The sequence below is a fragment of the Botrytis byssoidea genome (genome assembly GCF_014898295.1).
Source record: "Botrytis byssoidea strain MUCL 94 chromosome Unknown BBYS_007, whole genome shotgun sequence".
Lineage (NCBI taxonomy): Eukaryota > Fungi > Ascomycota > Leotiomycetes > Helotiales > Sclerotiniaceae > Botrytis > Botrytis byssoidea.
The window spans coordinates 1,708,945-1,724,757 of record NW_024065848.1 but is presented as its reverse complement, the minus strand read 5'-3'; the positions used below and the strand labels follow the sequence as shown (position 1 = coordinate 1,724,757).

The following is a 15,813-nucleotide window of genomic DNA, read 5'->3' as shown; positions in this document are numbered from 1 at the left end:
TTTATTGCGGCAGTGAAGGCGCAAAGAGTAATTAAGAAAGGTTTTTCACAATGTCTTTACAGGAAAAGCTCGACAAGATACGCTCGCCGAAGCTTCAAAATCAAAAGCAGGTATGTCTAAAGAATTGCGATTCTGGAAATGCCTCTGATGATATAGTCAAGTTTACTAACTGATATCAACGTCTAGACTGCAATTGTATTGTCTGCGGTTGAAGATACACTTAAAGATCAAAAAACAGAGGCCACTCCAACTGGATATTTCGCCGCATTATTGGCACTCTTAAGACAGGCTTGTCCTCAAGATGGAGAAGTTAATAAAGATTTAACAACTTCTGTTGTATATTTACTCGATATTATTACACCTTTTGCCCCGCAACCACTCCTCCGATCCAAGTTTACACAAATTCTCACAAATCTCGGTCCCGCCCTTATATTACCAGAAGCAGATGCTCCTCTTCTCAGACCTTCGATAGGATGTCTCGAATCATTATTACTCGCACAAGATTCTACGGCATGGGAATTGGAAGTCATGGCAATTGGGCCCAGAAGGGCGATTGCTGGATTATTAAATTTCGCTGTGGATCACAGACCTAAGATTCGAAAGCGTGCGCAAGAAGCATTGGCAAATGTTCTGAAGAATCCTCCACCCAGTCCTTCTCTCGATCATCCTGCGGCGGATATGTGTGCGGAAACTGCTTTGAGAAGTTTAAGTGATTTGGCGGCCCAATCGCATCAAGCTAGGAAACAGAGAAAGACCAGCGCAACTGCAGAACATGAACCTGCTTTGATTCACGCATTACAATTAGTTAAGACTGTTGCAGGAGCATCTGGAGGATGGCCAAGCAAGAAGATTGAGGCATTGTGCGAGGTCTTGTTGAATATTTCGAAATCGAGCAATGAATATTTGGCGATGACTTCGTTCGAAGTATTCGAGATGATATTTGAGGGTATGGCAAACGAAACCGCGACCTCGAAGTTACCTCGACTCTTAGAAGTGATCTCTGAATTAAGACCTTCTCAAAACGATTCTCAACTCTTACCTCCTTGGATTGCTGTGTTATCACGGGGTTATGATGTTTCTGCTCAATTGGAGCCAGAGGAGACTTTCGCAAAATTACCCGAACTTTTCACAATGATCTCTGGATTTATGTCATCTTCATCACACAGCATTCGCGTATCTGCATCTGAATGTTTGATTTCGTTAATGGCAAATTGTGTCCCAGATTCAGTTATTGCAGAGCCTTCGATTTTTGATGAGAAAGTCCTCGAGAAATTGGCAAAGTGTGCAATTGATCTCTTGAGTGTTAAGTATCAAGCTGCTTGGATGGAAACTTTCAATGTCATGGGTTCCATGTTTGACGCTTTGAGATGGAGAGCAGACCCAATTTTATCCGAAGTCGTTCGCGCAATTGGCGAGCTCAGAGGTAGCGAGTCTTTCGCTGGCAAAAAGGAAGCGGATGAAATCCTTGGAAAAGCTATCAGAGCTATGGGACCAGAGAGAGTTCTTAGCATTTTACCTCTTAACCTCATCAAACCAGTAGCTGGACAACCTGGACGCGCCTGGATGTTGCCCATTCTACGAGACTATGTCAGTAACACGAATCTTCAACATTTCCGAACCGAACTCGAGCCATTGAGCCAAGCAATGCTACAAAGAGTTAGCGATCACGGAGCTGTTGAAAAGACAATGGATATCAAGATCTTCGAAACTATTGTCAAACAGATCTGGGCCATTCTTCCTGGTTATTGCGATTTGCCATTGGATCTTACTGAAGCTTTTGATATCAAATTCGCGGAAATACTCGTCAACATTTTATATGGACAAGTTGATCTACGTTCAGATATTTGCAGAGCTCTCCAAACTTTGATTGAGTCTAACCAAGCAGTTATCGCCATCGAAGGAGAGGAAGACTTACTCCTGCAGAGCCGTGTTTCAAAGGCCGTTGCGCAAAAGAACATTGAGCACTTAGCTACTTTCGCCAGCAATATGCTTTCTGTTTTGTTCAACGTCTACAATGAAACATTACCACAATATAGAGGTTTCATTTTGCAATGTATCAACGCATTTCTTAGCATCACCCCTACCCAAGAACTTATTGAGACATTCGAACGGGTCAGTCAGGCATTAGGAACATCGCTCGCTGAAGCTGGTGCTCAAACTCAAGCAGAGAAGCAAAAGCAAAGACAGCAAAATGCGGCTAACAAGATGCCACCCACGAGTCACAGTCTTATGGATTTGGTTATTACAATCTCCATCTACTTACCAAGAGATAGTTTCAGCACTCTTTTCAATATGGCAGCTCTTATCATTGTCAAGGATGACGACCCTCAACTTCAGAAGAAGGCTTATAAGCTCATTCCTCGTCTTGCTGAGTCGGAAACTGGAAAGGCCGCTTTACAAGAACGTAGCACTGATCTTCAGGAACTCCTTTTGAACAGTTCCGAGAAGGTATCCACACCAGCAAAGCGTGATCGCCTTGCTGCTATTTCCGTCCTAATTCCTTTCCTCCCTACCGACTCTCTTCACTTTATCCCAGCTATCTTATCCGAGGTCGTCATCTCATGCAAGGAGACAAATGAGCGTGCTCGAACTACAGCCTTTGATCTCCTCATTCTGATGGGAGAGAAGATTGCTTCATCTTCCGGCGCCATTATCGACAATAGCAAGGTATCTCACATGCCCGACGATGCACCATCTGTAACTGCAACCCTCGAGGAATACTTCACCATGGTCAGCGCCGGTCTTGCCGGTAGCACACCTCACATGGTATCTGCGTCTATCACTGCTCTCACCCGTATCCTTTACAACTTCCGTGAATCTCTATCCCCTGAAACTGTTAGCGATCTCGTCCAAACTATGGACCTTTTCCTCACATCAAACAATCGTGAAATTGTCCGCAGTGTCCTTGGCTTTGTCAAAGTCTGTGTCATTTCTCTGCCTTCTTCTCTCGTGCTTCCACGTCTTGAAAGTCTCATTCCTAATCTCATGGTCTGGAGTCATGAGCATAAAGCTCATTTCAAGGCGAAGGTTAAGCACATTCTCGAACGTATGATTCGTCGTTTTGGTGTTGAGATTGTCAACAAGTATTGTCCGGAAGAAGACAAGAAGCTCATTACCAATATCCGCAAGACTCGTGAGAGAAGAAAGAGAAATAAGGATGCCGCCAAGGAAGCGGGCGAAGACAGTGACGAGGAGGAAACTGGTGGAAAGAGAAGAAACAGATTCGAGAATGAATATGATGAGGCTCTTCACGGAAGTGATTCGGAATCTTCTGGCTCTGATGTTTCAGATGATGAAGTCCTCGGCAAATCAAGAAAGAAGGGTGGTAAGAAGGCTGCTGGCGGTAACCAATATATCGTGGAAGATGATGATGAGCCACTTGATTTGCTTGACCGCAAAGCACTTGGTAGCATCTCAACCACCAAACCTGTAAAAGCGCGAACAATCACGAGAACAAAGGCAAAAGTGGACTTGGACGGAAAGTTATTGCTCGGAGGTAATGATAGCGATGATGATGATCAAATGGTTATCGATACTCCGGCAGAGGAAGATGGTGGTGTGGGCGCTTATGTTCATGCATTGAAGGGTAGAGATGCGCCGAAGAAGGGTAGAGGTGGAAGACTTAAGTTCAGTAACAGAAAGGGACAGGATGAGGATGATGAGATGGACGTTGATGAGGATGAGGTGAAGGCTGTTAAGAAGAGCATTGGTGGGGATAGGGAGAGGGGCAAGGGCGGAAGAGGAGGTGATAGAGGACGGGGTGGCAGGGGTGGTGGCAGAGGAGGCTTCAATGCTGGGAGGAGAGGTTTGGGTGAAGAGAAGAGATCGGGTGGGGGTGGTGGAGATCGTAGTGGAAGGGTTATGAAGAGTCCTAGGGGCAGAGGAAGGGGAAATGGTCATCCAAGGAGATAAACGGATCTTGAGTAGCATGATCAAGATAGGGAGATGAGGAAGAGTAATGACTTATAAAATAGCATTTGTTTGGAGTTATGGATATGGGATGAATCAAAATGGTCTTTATATACTCACGTGTTCAGTCAATAATTATGACTGCTTCCCTAAGTGTTGTTTGATAAGTTATTGTGAAAAAATCTACATTCGATACATTCAATGTGAAGGAGAACACAAAATCAAGCAGAACAAAACAGATAGTGAATAGCGAATCGACACGTCCCATGCTACCCCTATATAAACCTCTTGACCAGACTCGATCGTGTGAACGAATGCCTCGTCATATTCACTTTCTTCCACACTCGATGTCACGTCCAACAAGGTTAAAAATCCTCAGATCATCCGTGCCCTTTTATGTACGCGATTTAGTGTCTCGACGCGATTTTGCCTGTGTTCAATCGAAAATGCCTCGAAGAATTGACAACCCAATTCTCGGTCAAAATCTCCGGGACAATTTTTTGCAAGATCGTGCAATCTTCCTCTTTCGATTTCTGGTCTAAAAACTGTAGATCTGCAGAAAGCCCCATGTCTGTTTGTGTAACCAGACGTGCAACAAGAGGTTTTTGGAGTGCGAAGAAGCGAGGTGATTGGTTCGCAGAGCTGCATGGGTTGAGGGGAATGGAAAGTTGAAGGGCGGAGAACACCACGACCACAGCACAACAATAACACGTTACGGTTACGATATCAATATGGCAGAAGAAGGAAAGCGTAGGAGGACGAGGCCATCGAATTGGTGGGAGGTTCAGGATAATGAAAATGATAATGGGAATGGCGAAGTGGGTGTTAGCAGTCAAAGTACGCCAAACGCGCAAAGTCAAAGTCCAAATATAAATACAGTGGGTGGAGGAATTGCAAAGAAGAAGGCAAGACCTTGGGTTCCGGCGGGAACGAGTGTGTCTAGTGAGAAGAAGAGAGGAAGGTCTTCTTTAGGAACGGGTTCTGGGATTGCGAAACAAAACGCGGAGAACGATGAGGAGGAACAGGGTAATATTGAGTTCGAGGCTGAAGATGACAATTCAAGGACAAGAAGAGGAAGAAAAAATACGAATAATACAGGAGGAATGTTGAGTGGCCATAGCAATACTGATGTTGTTGAAACGGTAACTGCGGTCAGTTCCCTGGCGCCGCAGAAGAAGAGGGGTAGACCTGCTGTGGGAGTTGTTGATCGTGCAGCGAGTAATGGACCATCAAAAACCGCGGCGGCGGGAAGCCAAACAAAGGGTGAATCGAAGGTGTCTGAATCGAAGGCGTCGCATACGGGTGTAGAGGAAAGAAAGCGTGGAAGACCAGCGAATGGAAATATGGGTACTACAAACAATAGAGAGAGAGAGAGTAATGGGGATCATATTGAGCCCGAAAAGAGCAAGTCATCGCGATCACAAAAGCGCCATCAGGCAGAGCCAGGATCATCGGCACCAGGACGTACAATGAAGAAGGCCTCTAAGAATATCGAAGAAACGTCTGAGAAGCAATCGAAGCTATCGAAGTCGAAGAAGCATGTTAGAATATCAGATGTATCACAAACCAATGAACCGGAAGCTGGAAAGCCAAAACCCAAGAAAGCTGGACCTCCAGATAATTCCGAGTTCACAAGGAAGCGAAAGGATCCGAATACTGATGAACAGCAACCACAACAACAAACTAAACGTCGCCGTGTGGAAGATTCACAAGATAATCGGGCCGAGCAAGAACAGCCAGAGCCGCCTTCGTATCAACATCTAGCAGCTGTTACTCGGCGTGTGACGCACGAAACTATCAAGACGAAATGGGAACCTCTACGACCGGGATGCTTGAACAAAATTTCTGATATATTGATCGATGTACAAAGACCAGTCGTCTTACAGATTCGCGATGAACGTAAGAAGACTCAAGCCAGTACAGCGATACAAATGATAAGCCGTCGACTTTTGAATAGAGTTCGAAAGGGCATGCCATTTCCTAAAGGGACAAGAACCAATCCAGAAGACGATTTTGATTTTGAAAAGATACTGGATTACAATCGAGTTTTAGAGAATAAACTCACACCGATTTTGCATTCAAATGACCTTTTGGAGGCCGAATTGAGGAAAGAGGAAATATTACTTGAGAGTGAGGAGAGATATCTTGCAGAACTGGAGGCAAATGCAAAGGATGAAGCAACAAGTAGAAGACAAGCCGCTCGAAAATCTCACCCATTGCTTCAATTCGAGATTGATAGCACTCAAAAGGTGCTCAATGATAATATTGGTATAGATGAGAACGTAGCTACTTCCTCGATAACTCTCAACGTAAGTTTCTATTGTTTTTAAATCTCATACACAGCTAATATCTTTTCCAGGCCTCGAAATATGAAGATCTTGGAGGCATTGTTAAGAGTATAGATGGTCACGTGGACAGTATTAAGGGCAATTTACAACAGATTGACGGTATCACCGATGCTATGGCTAAGAGTAAAGCTTCTGTACAAGCTGCTCTCTTCACTCATCTCGATCTCGAACAGTACAATGACGTTGTTCTGGGTTAAAGACATAAAAACGGTTATTGATGCAAGACACAACGGTTTTGGTGGAAGGAAAGTGGGATTACATGTTTAAGTTTGGGAGGAACCTTCCACAAGAATATTTTTGTGTTGTGCGGCTTTTGATTTTATAGTTATTGTATTAGATACCCAAAATTCGCTCCTTCATCATTGATATGTAGGTAGTTATGATGATCTACAATTTATTTATTCTTTGTACCAAAGTATCTTTTAGACCTAGACCACCCTTGATCAACCTCGCTTCACGATGAAATTTGCAGCAGCTGCCGTCGCCCCGCGTTCTACACGTCAATTCAATAATCCCATTAACCCGAATCTTGCAACGCAAATTAACCCAAAATTTCAAATAAGTAATTTATTGCTATAACAATCAATTAATGCAAGGTAAATTGTGGACTCTTGTGTGATGGGTAGTGAATTGAGCTGACAAGCTGAAAGGATCCTTCTAATTCATAAATTTACCAACTGTCAAAAGCTTCGTTCACCCCTTCAATAACGACCAGCGCAACGTCGCAATCCAATGGAACCCTATGAAACTTAGGCTCTGATGCCATGGAACAAAATGGAGCCAACAATGGGCAGGATGCGAAGCCACCGGCATCATCTGCAGCTGCTGGCGCAAACAAGAGCCCGAAGAAGAGGCGTAAAGTAAATCATGGTATGCAGAAGTTTCCCAAGGGAACCAACGACTTCCAAATTTGAATTACATGATCTGAAACATTGGCTAATTGTAGAACGTCTTGTGCAGCTTGTGTATACTGTCGGCGATCTGTGAGTACTCGATTGGGTTATACTACCAGGGGGGTTGGACGGGTGTTTGCATACCGTTATGCGTGACATTGAAATGTCAGTGGCCAACAGCTAATTCGGTATTGTCCCTGAGCAGCACATGACATGCGATTTAGTACGACCTTGCGCGAGGTGTACAAAGCGTGGAATTGGACATCTCTGTCATGATGAGCCCCGCGAACCGGAGTCGTCCACGAAGAAGGCAGCGGCGAAAAGTCAGCAGCATCACCATAACAACAACGCTACAGCAGGAACAGCGGAGGAGCTGGGAGGGACACCGCCAGGTCTTAAGCTCGAGAATTCTCTTGACAATAGTCTAAATAACTCGTTCGTCACGGCAGAACAACAACAAGGTCAAGATCAAGTTCAGGAAAACAAATTGAGTCTTGGAGCACCAGCAATATCCCGCGGTGTCCCTCTTCAGTTGGTCCAGCCTACGCCGGTTTCTGGGATACAAGCGAATGCTCTCGATAGTAGCAGCAACAATCAATGTATGATGCTTTATATTCTCCTAGTTTTCCTTCTCATGTCTCCGAGATTACTCTGAAATATTGGGCACGTATTAATCCTTTTTCGTTATAGTTCTTGGGTATCCGAATGACTGGCTTGGGTCGCAAAACCAATTTCAAGATATGCATAACTACCATCCATCGTACATGTTCAACGCACCGGAAGTCACCAACGAGTACAATCTTCTAAACGATTTCCTCAATAATAGTCTTCTAGACGACGGAGCTCTAGGTACAGAAGACACATCAAATTTTTATCCTGATCAAGCTGGTTCAATGTTGTCAGGAGGCAATTCTAACACGCTCACATCAGGAGCGCAACAAGCTTCAAGTAGCGGTCCATCAACAGGACTGAATCCACCAGGAAATTCGATTACTAGACCAGCGAGCGTCATACCAATTGATAAAGCCCGCGAGTACTACCTTCAAGCGGCTGATCCCACTGGTAATGATGTCCCCGAGGTTAGAATGCAACTATTGTTAAGGGCAAAGTACGACGCCGGAATGCTGAAGCCTTTCAATTATGTTAAGGGGTATGCGAGACTTTCGGCTTATATGGATGGACATATGCAACCAGCTTCAAAGCAAAAAATACTCCGGCAATTGGATCGTTTTCGACCGAAATTCAGGGAAAAGGTGCAAGCATTGACAGATATTGAACTCATCTACGTGGAAATGTGGTTTGAAAGGAGTTTGATGGAATATGATCGAGTTTTTGCAAGTATGGCCATTCCAGCTTGTTGTTGGAGGAGAACGGGAGAGATTTTCAGGGGAAATAAGGAAATGGCCGAGTTAATACATGTTCCTATTGAGAAATTACGGGATGTAAGTTACTTTGAAGATTTTCATTCTCGTCCACACTCGCACTCAAACGTTCTTGGCAAAGACAAATATGGAAGATGCTGCAACTGTGGCTGGTTCTATCTTCCGAGTCCTATCCATTGTTCAAACGGCTGATAATTTTCTATGGATAGGGAAAAATAGCGCTCCACGAAATCCTGACGGAGGAATCGCTAGTCAATTATTGGGAGAAATTCGGAGCTATAGCTTTTGATTTGAATCAGAAAGCACTTTTGACGAGTTGTTCGTTAAAGAATCCGGACGATAAGAGTAAAGACCCAACGATTAAATGTTGCTTTTCGTTTAATGTGAGAAGGGATGATCATAAGATGTGAGTTTGGTTCTTTTTCTTCTTTGGGGGCCCTTGAGGTGGAGGGTAGAGGGGATAGGGATGTCAGCAAAAAGAAAATGTGGTTGAGATGGACAGTATTTCCAAGACCAAGGACTAACAATAAATTCAAACAGCCCATCTCTAATTGTTGGAAACTTCTTACCTCAAGATCCTATCAAGCGGTGATATAACTAAGTTATGTTATGGCAACATGAATGAAAGACGGAGAGTAAAGAAGTGGAAATGAAGATATTTCAACACTATTTGGTATTTATTAGATGAGAACGTACATAAGATGCATAACGTAGAGATTGGAATTGGAAATGCTATTTTGGAGAATGGGATAGGATTGGAACTGGAGGTACTTATTCTGGGAAATGGGAAGGACGTGAAGGGAAAGGGGGTGGGGATAGCAACGCAGAGGTTTCGTGGATTGATGGTTGATGGTTGGATCAAATGGACTTGATAAGCGGGCGGCGGGGAGTTCTGGAGGTGGGAATGTTCGGGTAAATAGTAGGTATGGTAAATTACCACCTACTATTGAGTACCTACCTAGAATGGATGTAAATCCACAGAGCAGAGCAAAGAAAAGCATTAAAAAGCTTCACCTTTCAACTTTTTATGAACAACTTTTTCTTAAAACAAACAAAATTATGTCATTAAGAGTGTCTCGAAATCGGAAAAGAATGCTGCCAAGTAGCGGTGCGGATGAATGACTGTACTGTTTTCTTTTCTACTTTTAATGAGGGAAGAGGATTGGTGATGTCTTTCTTCTCTTTTTGATTCTTTAGGTCTTTAAACAAATAAGGTGCTGTGGAGAGCAGTCCATCTAAGATTCCTCGAATAACATTCAAGAAATTTGAGACATTAAGAGAAGTCAGGAGAAGACGAAAACGAATAACCAGGGATTAAGAAGGCGGTACGAGAAGGGAGCACGAGAAGATATGATGGGTATGGCGGCAGATAAGAGGGCTGGGGCTGGTGTTGCACGGCAGGAGGGGGGCACTGGAGGGAATGGGAAAGGGATGGGGAAGGGGGGTAGTGAGGTGGATGGGATGGGGATCGAGAAGGTCAAGGTGAAGGACAAAAGGTTGAGGGGGTTATTTGGTGAGTTTTGTGTGCTTTTCTTTTATTCATTTTTGTTTTGCTCTGTTTGTGGATGGGGTGGAACTCAAGAAACTGGAGAGTTGAAAGGCTGAGGGGTGAGTATTAGGGTATGAAGATATTGAAATGGCCATTTTTTTCGATCGCAGCAAGCTATGGGGGTCTGGGGGCTTGCCTCCTAGAGAGGATTGATCTTCCTGATTATGTTAAGACGACGCTACGGAGGCTTCAGCGTCTGTGGGTGAAGGAGGTGGCGGCAGATTTTATACCTTTCGATTGATAGACGCTCCGCTGGCCCTCGGGGGGCCACTGCTGTGGGTGCAGTCTATTTGGAAGGAACACTCTCTTGCTTTTCTTTAATTTCAATTCTGACACACTAAACTCTAACTCACAGTATTCGTACAAAGACTCGAAAACGATCTCAATTCCTTAGATACAAGCCTCAGTCGGGATGTATTCAACTTCACGTTTACAACTATTGATGGAAATGGCACATTCAAAGAATTGGAGAACAGTATTGCTACATTTCCAACGAAATTAAATGCGAGTGCGAAGGATAAAGCACAGGAATTGGATGAGAAGGCGACGGGTATTTGGAATGTTGCGACGAGATTGAAGAGGAGTCTTCCTGCGGAGAATAATACAGATGAGGATGGAGGATCGAAGACTTGTGATAAAAGGAATGAGCTCAGAGCTGTGCTTGTTATGGTTAGAATGTTCGCTTTCCTGGTATTGGATTGTGCTAATGAGTGTGGGAATTCTGTCGCTCACATACAGGCTGGTGCTGATGGGGATAAAGAGAAAGAGGAAGGGGAGAAGTTCAGGGGAAACTTGTTAAGGTTGATGAGAGTGGGAATCAAGACGGGGAGAGACTGCTTGAGTATGTATGCCTGCCTTTGTTGATCTTCGAGGGAAAGAGCCAGACTGCGGATTATTGCTAATAAGTGCGAAATAGATGATCAGAAAATCGATTATGCCGTCAAAGTCTTGGAGAAACTTGCAGGTTATACGGGATATGGTGAAGAACTTCTACGTACATACGAATCATCTGGTATATCAGAAGAAAGGGCAGCCTGCGCAAGATTCACTGCTGAGTATTTTGTTCTTAGAACTTTATTGGTAAGATCATACAACTTCTGCATATCATCTGCTAACATATTGGATAGGCATGGCGACAGGATGATATGCAACTCGCTGAACATATGTTTAATAAATCTATGTCCTCCAAAGAACTTTTTGATCATGCTACCACCGAAAGTCTCTCAGATACTTTATATGAGATGGGAAAGGCACTATTTGAGAAGAAACAGCATGCGTTGTCTGTCAAATGGCTGGAGCGTGCTTATGAAGTTCTAAGTGGTGATGAGTTGGACAAATTGAGCGCCGATGCCACAGAATTGCGAATATCCATTATTCAAACACTGATCAAGGCACTCTTGGAGACTAAAACAACAGAATCGATACGACGTGCACGGGACTTGATTGACCTTCTCGAGTGCGAACTTGGAGATAAATTGGTAGTTCTGTTATTAAAACTAGAACTTCTGGTGGGAATTCCACACGAAACTTTTGATGGTTTGACATATAGTGCTATTCTCAATAAGATGATTCGAACTCTTGTTTTCAATCCGGCGAATTTGCGGTTGTTCATGTTTCATGTTAGAAAACTTCATGAAAAGGCGCCGAGTTTGGCATGTGGAGTTCTGGATGAGATGATTAGATTACGAGTTAAAGAGTTAGTAACTATGACAGAATGGTTAGAGAAGGCTCTTCTTACGAGAATCTGGATGGGAGTTAGTGGGAGAGAAATTGAAGAATTGTTTGTTGCTATTGATGGGTTTCTTACCATGATTGCGAAGAACATTGAGAAGTCGATCGGTGTCGAGGCTACTATGGCTGCTCATACGGTTTGTGACCTTATGGCCATTGAACAGACAAAGGACTAATTTGATATAGTTAATCTGGAAGAAGATAGAAGCGAACTATGGTCTAAAGCAGTATGAAGTAACTGAGAAATGGTGTCGTCTTGCAACTCATGGACTGTTTAAGATACCTGGAGAGGCCAACATGGCTAAGATATCTCGGTTTGTTCCCATTCTCTAATGAGTGTTCACATCTAATATATAGATAGGAAGCTTCTTCTCTGCTCTCTAAATCGAGGGGACATCAATTCCGCCCGCACTATCTTCGCCGCTATGTCCGATTCAGCAAAAGAAGAGCCTTTGACACGCTTTCTTATGTACAAAATAGCAATCAGAAGTGAGGAGGTCGAAATAGCAGCAGAATGTCTTGAAAAGGTTGCTTCGTGTTCCGAAGATACCTCCCTGCTTTTCGCTTGCGTTCTTGATGCACAGCAAGTTGGCAATAAGAATCATGTTCTAGATGCTCTTTGGTTGGTACTAGACAAGTGTGGATATGGTGCACAAGAGAGTGTGCGTCTTCCGTCGATTATTAGGATGATTATTGTTCTGCTTATTGGTATGATTGATTCCGAGAATACACCAAGTAGTTACGCCAGGGAGAACATTGAGAAATTGTGTACAATGTTCGAAAAAGGTAACATTTCTGCGCAAGACCTTTCAAAACGCTGTGCTGACCATGGAATCACAGCACTCAACGCCATTCAAAAATCCCTCAATCGAGATACATGGACAATCCTCGAACTCGAATGGTTTTCCCGAAACTCCTACAACCTATCCCTCAAATATCTTTCCGTTTGGGAACCCCAACAATCTCTTAGAATACTTGCTTGCTGTATCGGTTTTATTGATCGATATCCTCCTGATATCGGCGAAGATGCTCATGAAGACGTTACACTTCGAAAAATGTTCTGCAACTTCTGCGCTGCGACTATTTTCGTTTCTGTCGCAAGAGCCGAACAGAATGTTGAATCACAACTACAGTTCTATCTTAATTTGAGGAAACATGTAGCGAGTTTTGATCTCATTTTACAGGGAAAGCTGGAGAATTTGGAAGTGGAGATTACCGAGGATTTGTTGAAGAAATTGTCTGTTCTACTTTCGTTTGATTTTGAGGCCGCGTGTAGATTGAAAGATTGGGACGGACTTGGAGAGATTATATTCAAGGCAGATATTTGCAAGAGTATGAGTGTCTATGAATTGATGGCGGATTGTATCTTGTGTTGTGAGGCTCCTACTCAAGGTTCGTCCTTCTCGCTTCATTGTTATCTCCCCTTGCCCTCTGTTTCCCTTGCCGCTTTTTCTCCTATATTCAGCGGTATTTCTCTATAAATAAAACGCATATACTAACATATGTTTCTTTTTAATCACAGTCCTAATCATGACCCTCAAAAAAATCACCAACAAAACTTGGGAAATGGAAGAATTCGATACCATCAAACTGTCAAAATACATGCGTTGTTTATTCCAAGCAGCTATGGGATCGGACGATAAGATTGCAGAAGGACTTATCGATCAGGTTTGCATGCTTGCTGCTGATGCTGCCGAGGTACGTCTTTGAATTACTCCCTCTTCCCTTCTTCTCCTTCTTCACTCTGTGTCCTTTTCTCTTCCTGTTCTCTGCAGTCATCCAAACATCTTCTGTCACTTGCAACTCCCGTCTTGGGGTAGGAACCAACAAGTTAACCTCCACCCCAAACTCAGACACAAATCCCTTACCCGACCCAAGAACTCGATTGGCTAGCAACTAAATCCTTCAACCATGCCATCGATCTTTTCAGCACAGATCAAGATGAAGCGTGTAAACGATGGGCTAATAAATCAATACTAATTGCGGGATATTGCAATGATGCTGGAAGCTTGAAGAGGCATTTGATCCAGAAATTTGGGGGATTGAGTTTCGATTGTTAGTGTTTGCGTGGGTGATGCGATGGAGACAGCGTGGTTGTGCGATATGTTAGGTTGGCTCTATATAAGGTGCTGGAAGATCGATTATTGCACGGATGAAAGGTATTTCTTATGCTTTGCTAGGCATTTCGCTGTATATAGATCGATCACCTGCAGATTATCTGCTTACAAAACAGATTATTAGGAAATTCAAATAAGTAAGCTACAGACTGTTTGCAGATGATCTGCCTACCTGTTGGTTAACAAATAGTTGGCAGATTATCTGTAAAATGTTTATAGGTAATCTGTGAATAAATAAATAATCCGAAAGAATACCTACCTTTTTCTTCGAAATCTGAAGCTATTCCCGAAGTATAATGTGATTTAGCTTTGGTATTATAGATTAATGCTGGAATTATATTATATAAATATATAATATTAATGCATATAGATCATTTTAGAGGCCTCACAGATAGTGTGCAGTGTGAGTAGGACTTTCTGGATCTGCTGTAGAGTAAACTATCTGCAGATAATCTTCAGGTACGGATAATATCTGCGTAGACTATGTATACATACATACACAGAGAGAGAGATGCATACCTTATTCCGAGCCCGAATTAAATCGATGAAATTATTTTTTCTTGTAGTAATCAATTTCCCAACACGTAAGAGTACATATATAACTCGAAAGTCTTGCATGTGAGCAATTCTTCACCTCTCAAAAACTTCTTTGGACTTGTTGCTGGGAAGAAGCTACAATTATTTGAACAAATATATATGGTATACGAGTCACAGAAATTGGACGAACGATCACTGGATTGAGGAGAGAAAGAGTAGTAGAACAAGATAGGACGAGAAGTGACCAGCACATATAATAATTTCAAGTAGCTTCTTATGCCAGCCTCAAGAGAAATAAATAAAGGAGCGTCAAAATAGTTGACCTCCCAGCAGTCAACTTAGAATGCCCTCTACACCAGCTTTTAAGTTCCAAGATAAGCTCTACTTATCCTTGTCCCATCATCCACAATAACCCTTTTACAATCCGCGGAAACCCTTGATGGGGAATCTAAAGTTGACGTGATGACTTTCCGCGCCACTGAGTACCACAACCTTACTCTCTTTCGCCTTCTCGCTCGCTTCTAAACTTTCCCATCCCACGGCGGCTACGAAGACTTTTCCCTTTCCGTCAACATCATCTTTGGAAAGACCAGATGCAACTCCGGTACAGCCGTCTAGATCCTTGAACTTGGTGACTTGAGCGCGGAGATCGTCTTCGGAGGAGGCGCCTTGCTCAATGGTGAGCATTTGGACGAAGTGCGCGTCGATTACTTCTTTGGGAGCGTAAGGTTTGAATTCGATGATGATGAGGTTTGGGGGGGCGGTGAGGTTTGGTTTTACTTGGGCGAGCATTTCTTGGAAAGCGGGGGTTGCTGTTGTAGACAGTTAGATGGATTTTCATGGTTGAAATAAGTACCTAGTAAGAGTAGAACAATTGGGGAAAGTTACTTTGAAATTTAGTGAAAGCTTCAACAGATTCCCAACCGATAAGAAGTTCGAGTTTTTGTTGATCTTCGCTGTGGGGTCCCCAGCTTTTGTGCTTGTTAGAGATGCCTCATGAATGAATGGTGAAGAGAGGAGCATACCGAGTGCGAAGATAACCATCTTGAGTCTTCAATGTTTGAAGCATGAATTTGAGACCATCCTTCCATTCTTCAACTCCTCCGCTAACAGATAAGATAACTCTTTCAGTGATAGCCATTTTGAGATTTGCGGTTGTATGTGCTGATAATTATGAATTGAGAATTCTTTTAGAATTATGAATTGTTGAGATTGTGCCGGACAATTGTTTTGAGAGATGAGCTGAATGTGATGATATGATATTGTAAACCAGGTGGCTATTCGTCGTCCTTATATATTGTCTGCTGTCAACATACATGGATGTAAAATTTGAGCAAGCTCCATGAG

The 15,813-nt window shown here is 43.1% G+C and overlaps 5 protein-coding genes across 5 annotated transcripts; 4 read left to right on the top strand and 1 right to left on the bottom strand.

Annotated features, from left to right (window-relative positions):
* Positions 1-16: 16 nt before the first annotated feature.
* On the top strand, positions 17-3,912 carry EAE97_004577 (uncharacterized protein; the record flags this gene model as incomplete). Its single annotated transcript, XM_038875089.1, has 2 exons — positions 17-110; positions 187-3,912. The coding sequence occupies exons 1-2, from the start codon at positions 51-53 to the stop codon at positions 3,910-3,912; spliced, it is 3,786 nt and encodes a 1,261-aa protein (XP_038734533.1). The 5' UTR covers positions 17-50.
* Positions 3,913-4,640: 728 nt separating this feature from the next.
* Positions 4,641-6,454, top strand: EAE97_004576 (uncharacterized protein; the record flags this gene model as incomplete). The annotated part of the gene is made up of 2 exons (XM_038875088.1): positions 4,641-6,218; positions 6,269-6,454. 2 exons carry the CDS (start codon positions 4,641-4,643, stop codon positions 6,452-6,454), a joined length of 1,764 nt encoding a protein of 587 aa, XP_038734532.1.
* A 567-nt stretch (positions 6,455-7,021) lies between these two features.
* EAE97_004575 (uncharacterized protein) lies at positions 7,022-9,124 on the top strand (the record flags this gene model as incomplete). The annotated part of the gene is made up of 6 exons (XM_038875087.1): positions 7,022-7,127; positions 7,218-7,240; positions 7,356-7,749; positions 7,841-8,592; positions 8,742-8,938; positions 9,073-9,124. 6 exons carry the CDS (start codon positions 7,022-7,024, stop codon positions 9,122-9,124), a joined length of 1,524 nt encoding a protein of 507 aa, XP_038734531.1.
* A 758-nt stretch (positions 9,125-9,882) lies between these two features.
* EAE97_004574 (uncharacterized protein) lies at positions 9,883-13,872 on the top strand (the record flags this gene model as incomplete). Its single annotated transcript, XM_038875086.1, has 9 exons — positions 9,883-10,045; positions 10,437-10,922; positions 10,998-11,161; positions 11,209-11,949; positions 11,999-12,126; positions 12,174-12,598; positions 12,653-13,204; positions 13,335-13,510; positions 13,666-13,872. 9 exons carry the CDS (start codon positions 9,883-9,885, stop codon positions 13,870-13,872), a joined length of 3,042 nt encoding a protein of 1,013 aa, XP_038734530.1.
* Positions 13,873-14,883: 1,011 nt separating this feature from the next.
* EAE97_004573 (uncharacterized protein) lies at positions 14,884-15,607 on the bottom strand (the record flags this gene model as incomplete). The annotated part of the gene is made up of 3 exons (XM_038875085.1): positions 14,884-15,278; positions 15,355-15,437; positions 15,492-15,607. The coding sequence occupies 3 exons, from the start codon at positions 15,605-15,607 to the stop codon at positions 14,884-14,886; spliced, it is 594 nt and encodes a 197-aa protein (XP_038734529.1).
* Positions 15,608-15,813: the final 206 nt, after the last annotated feature.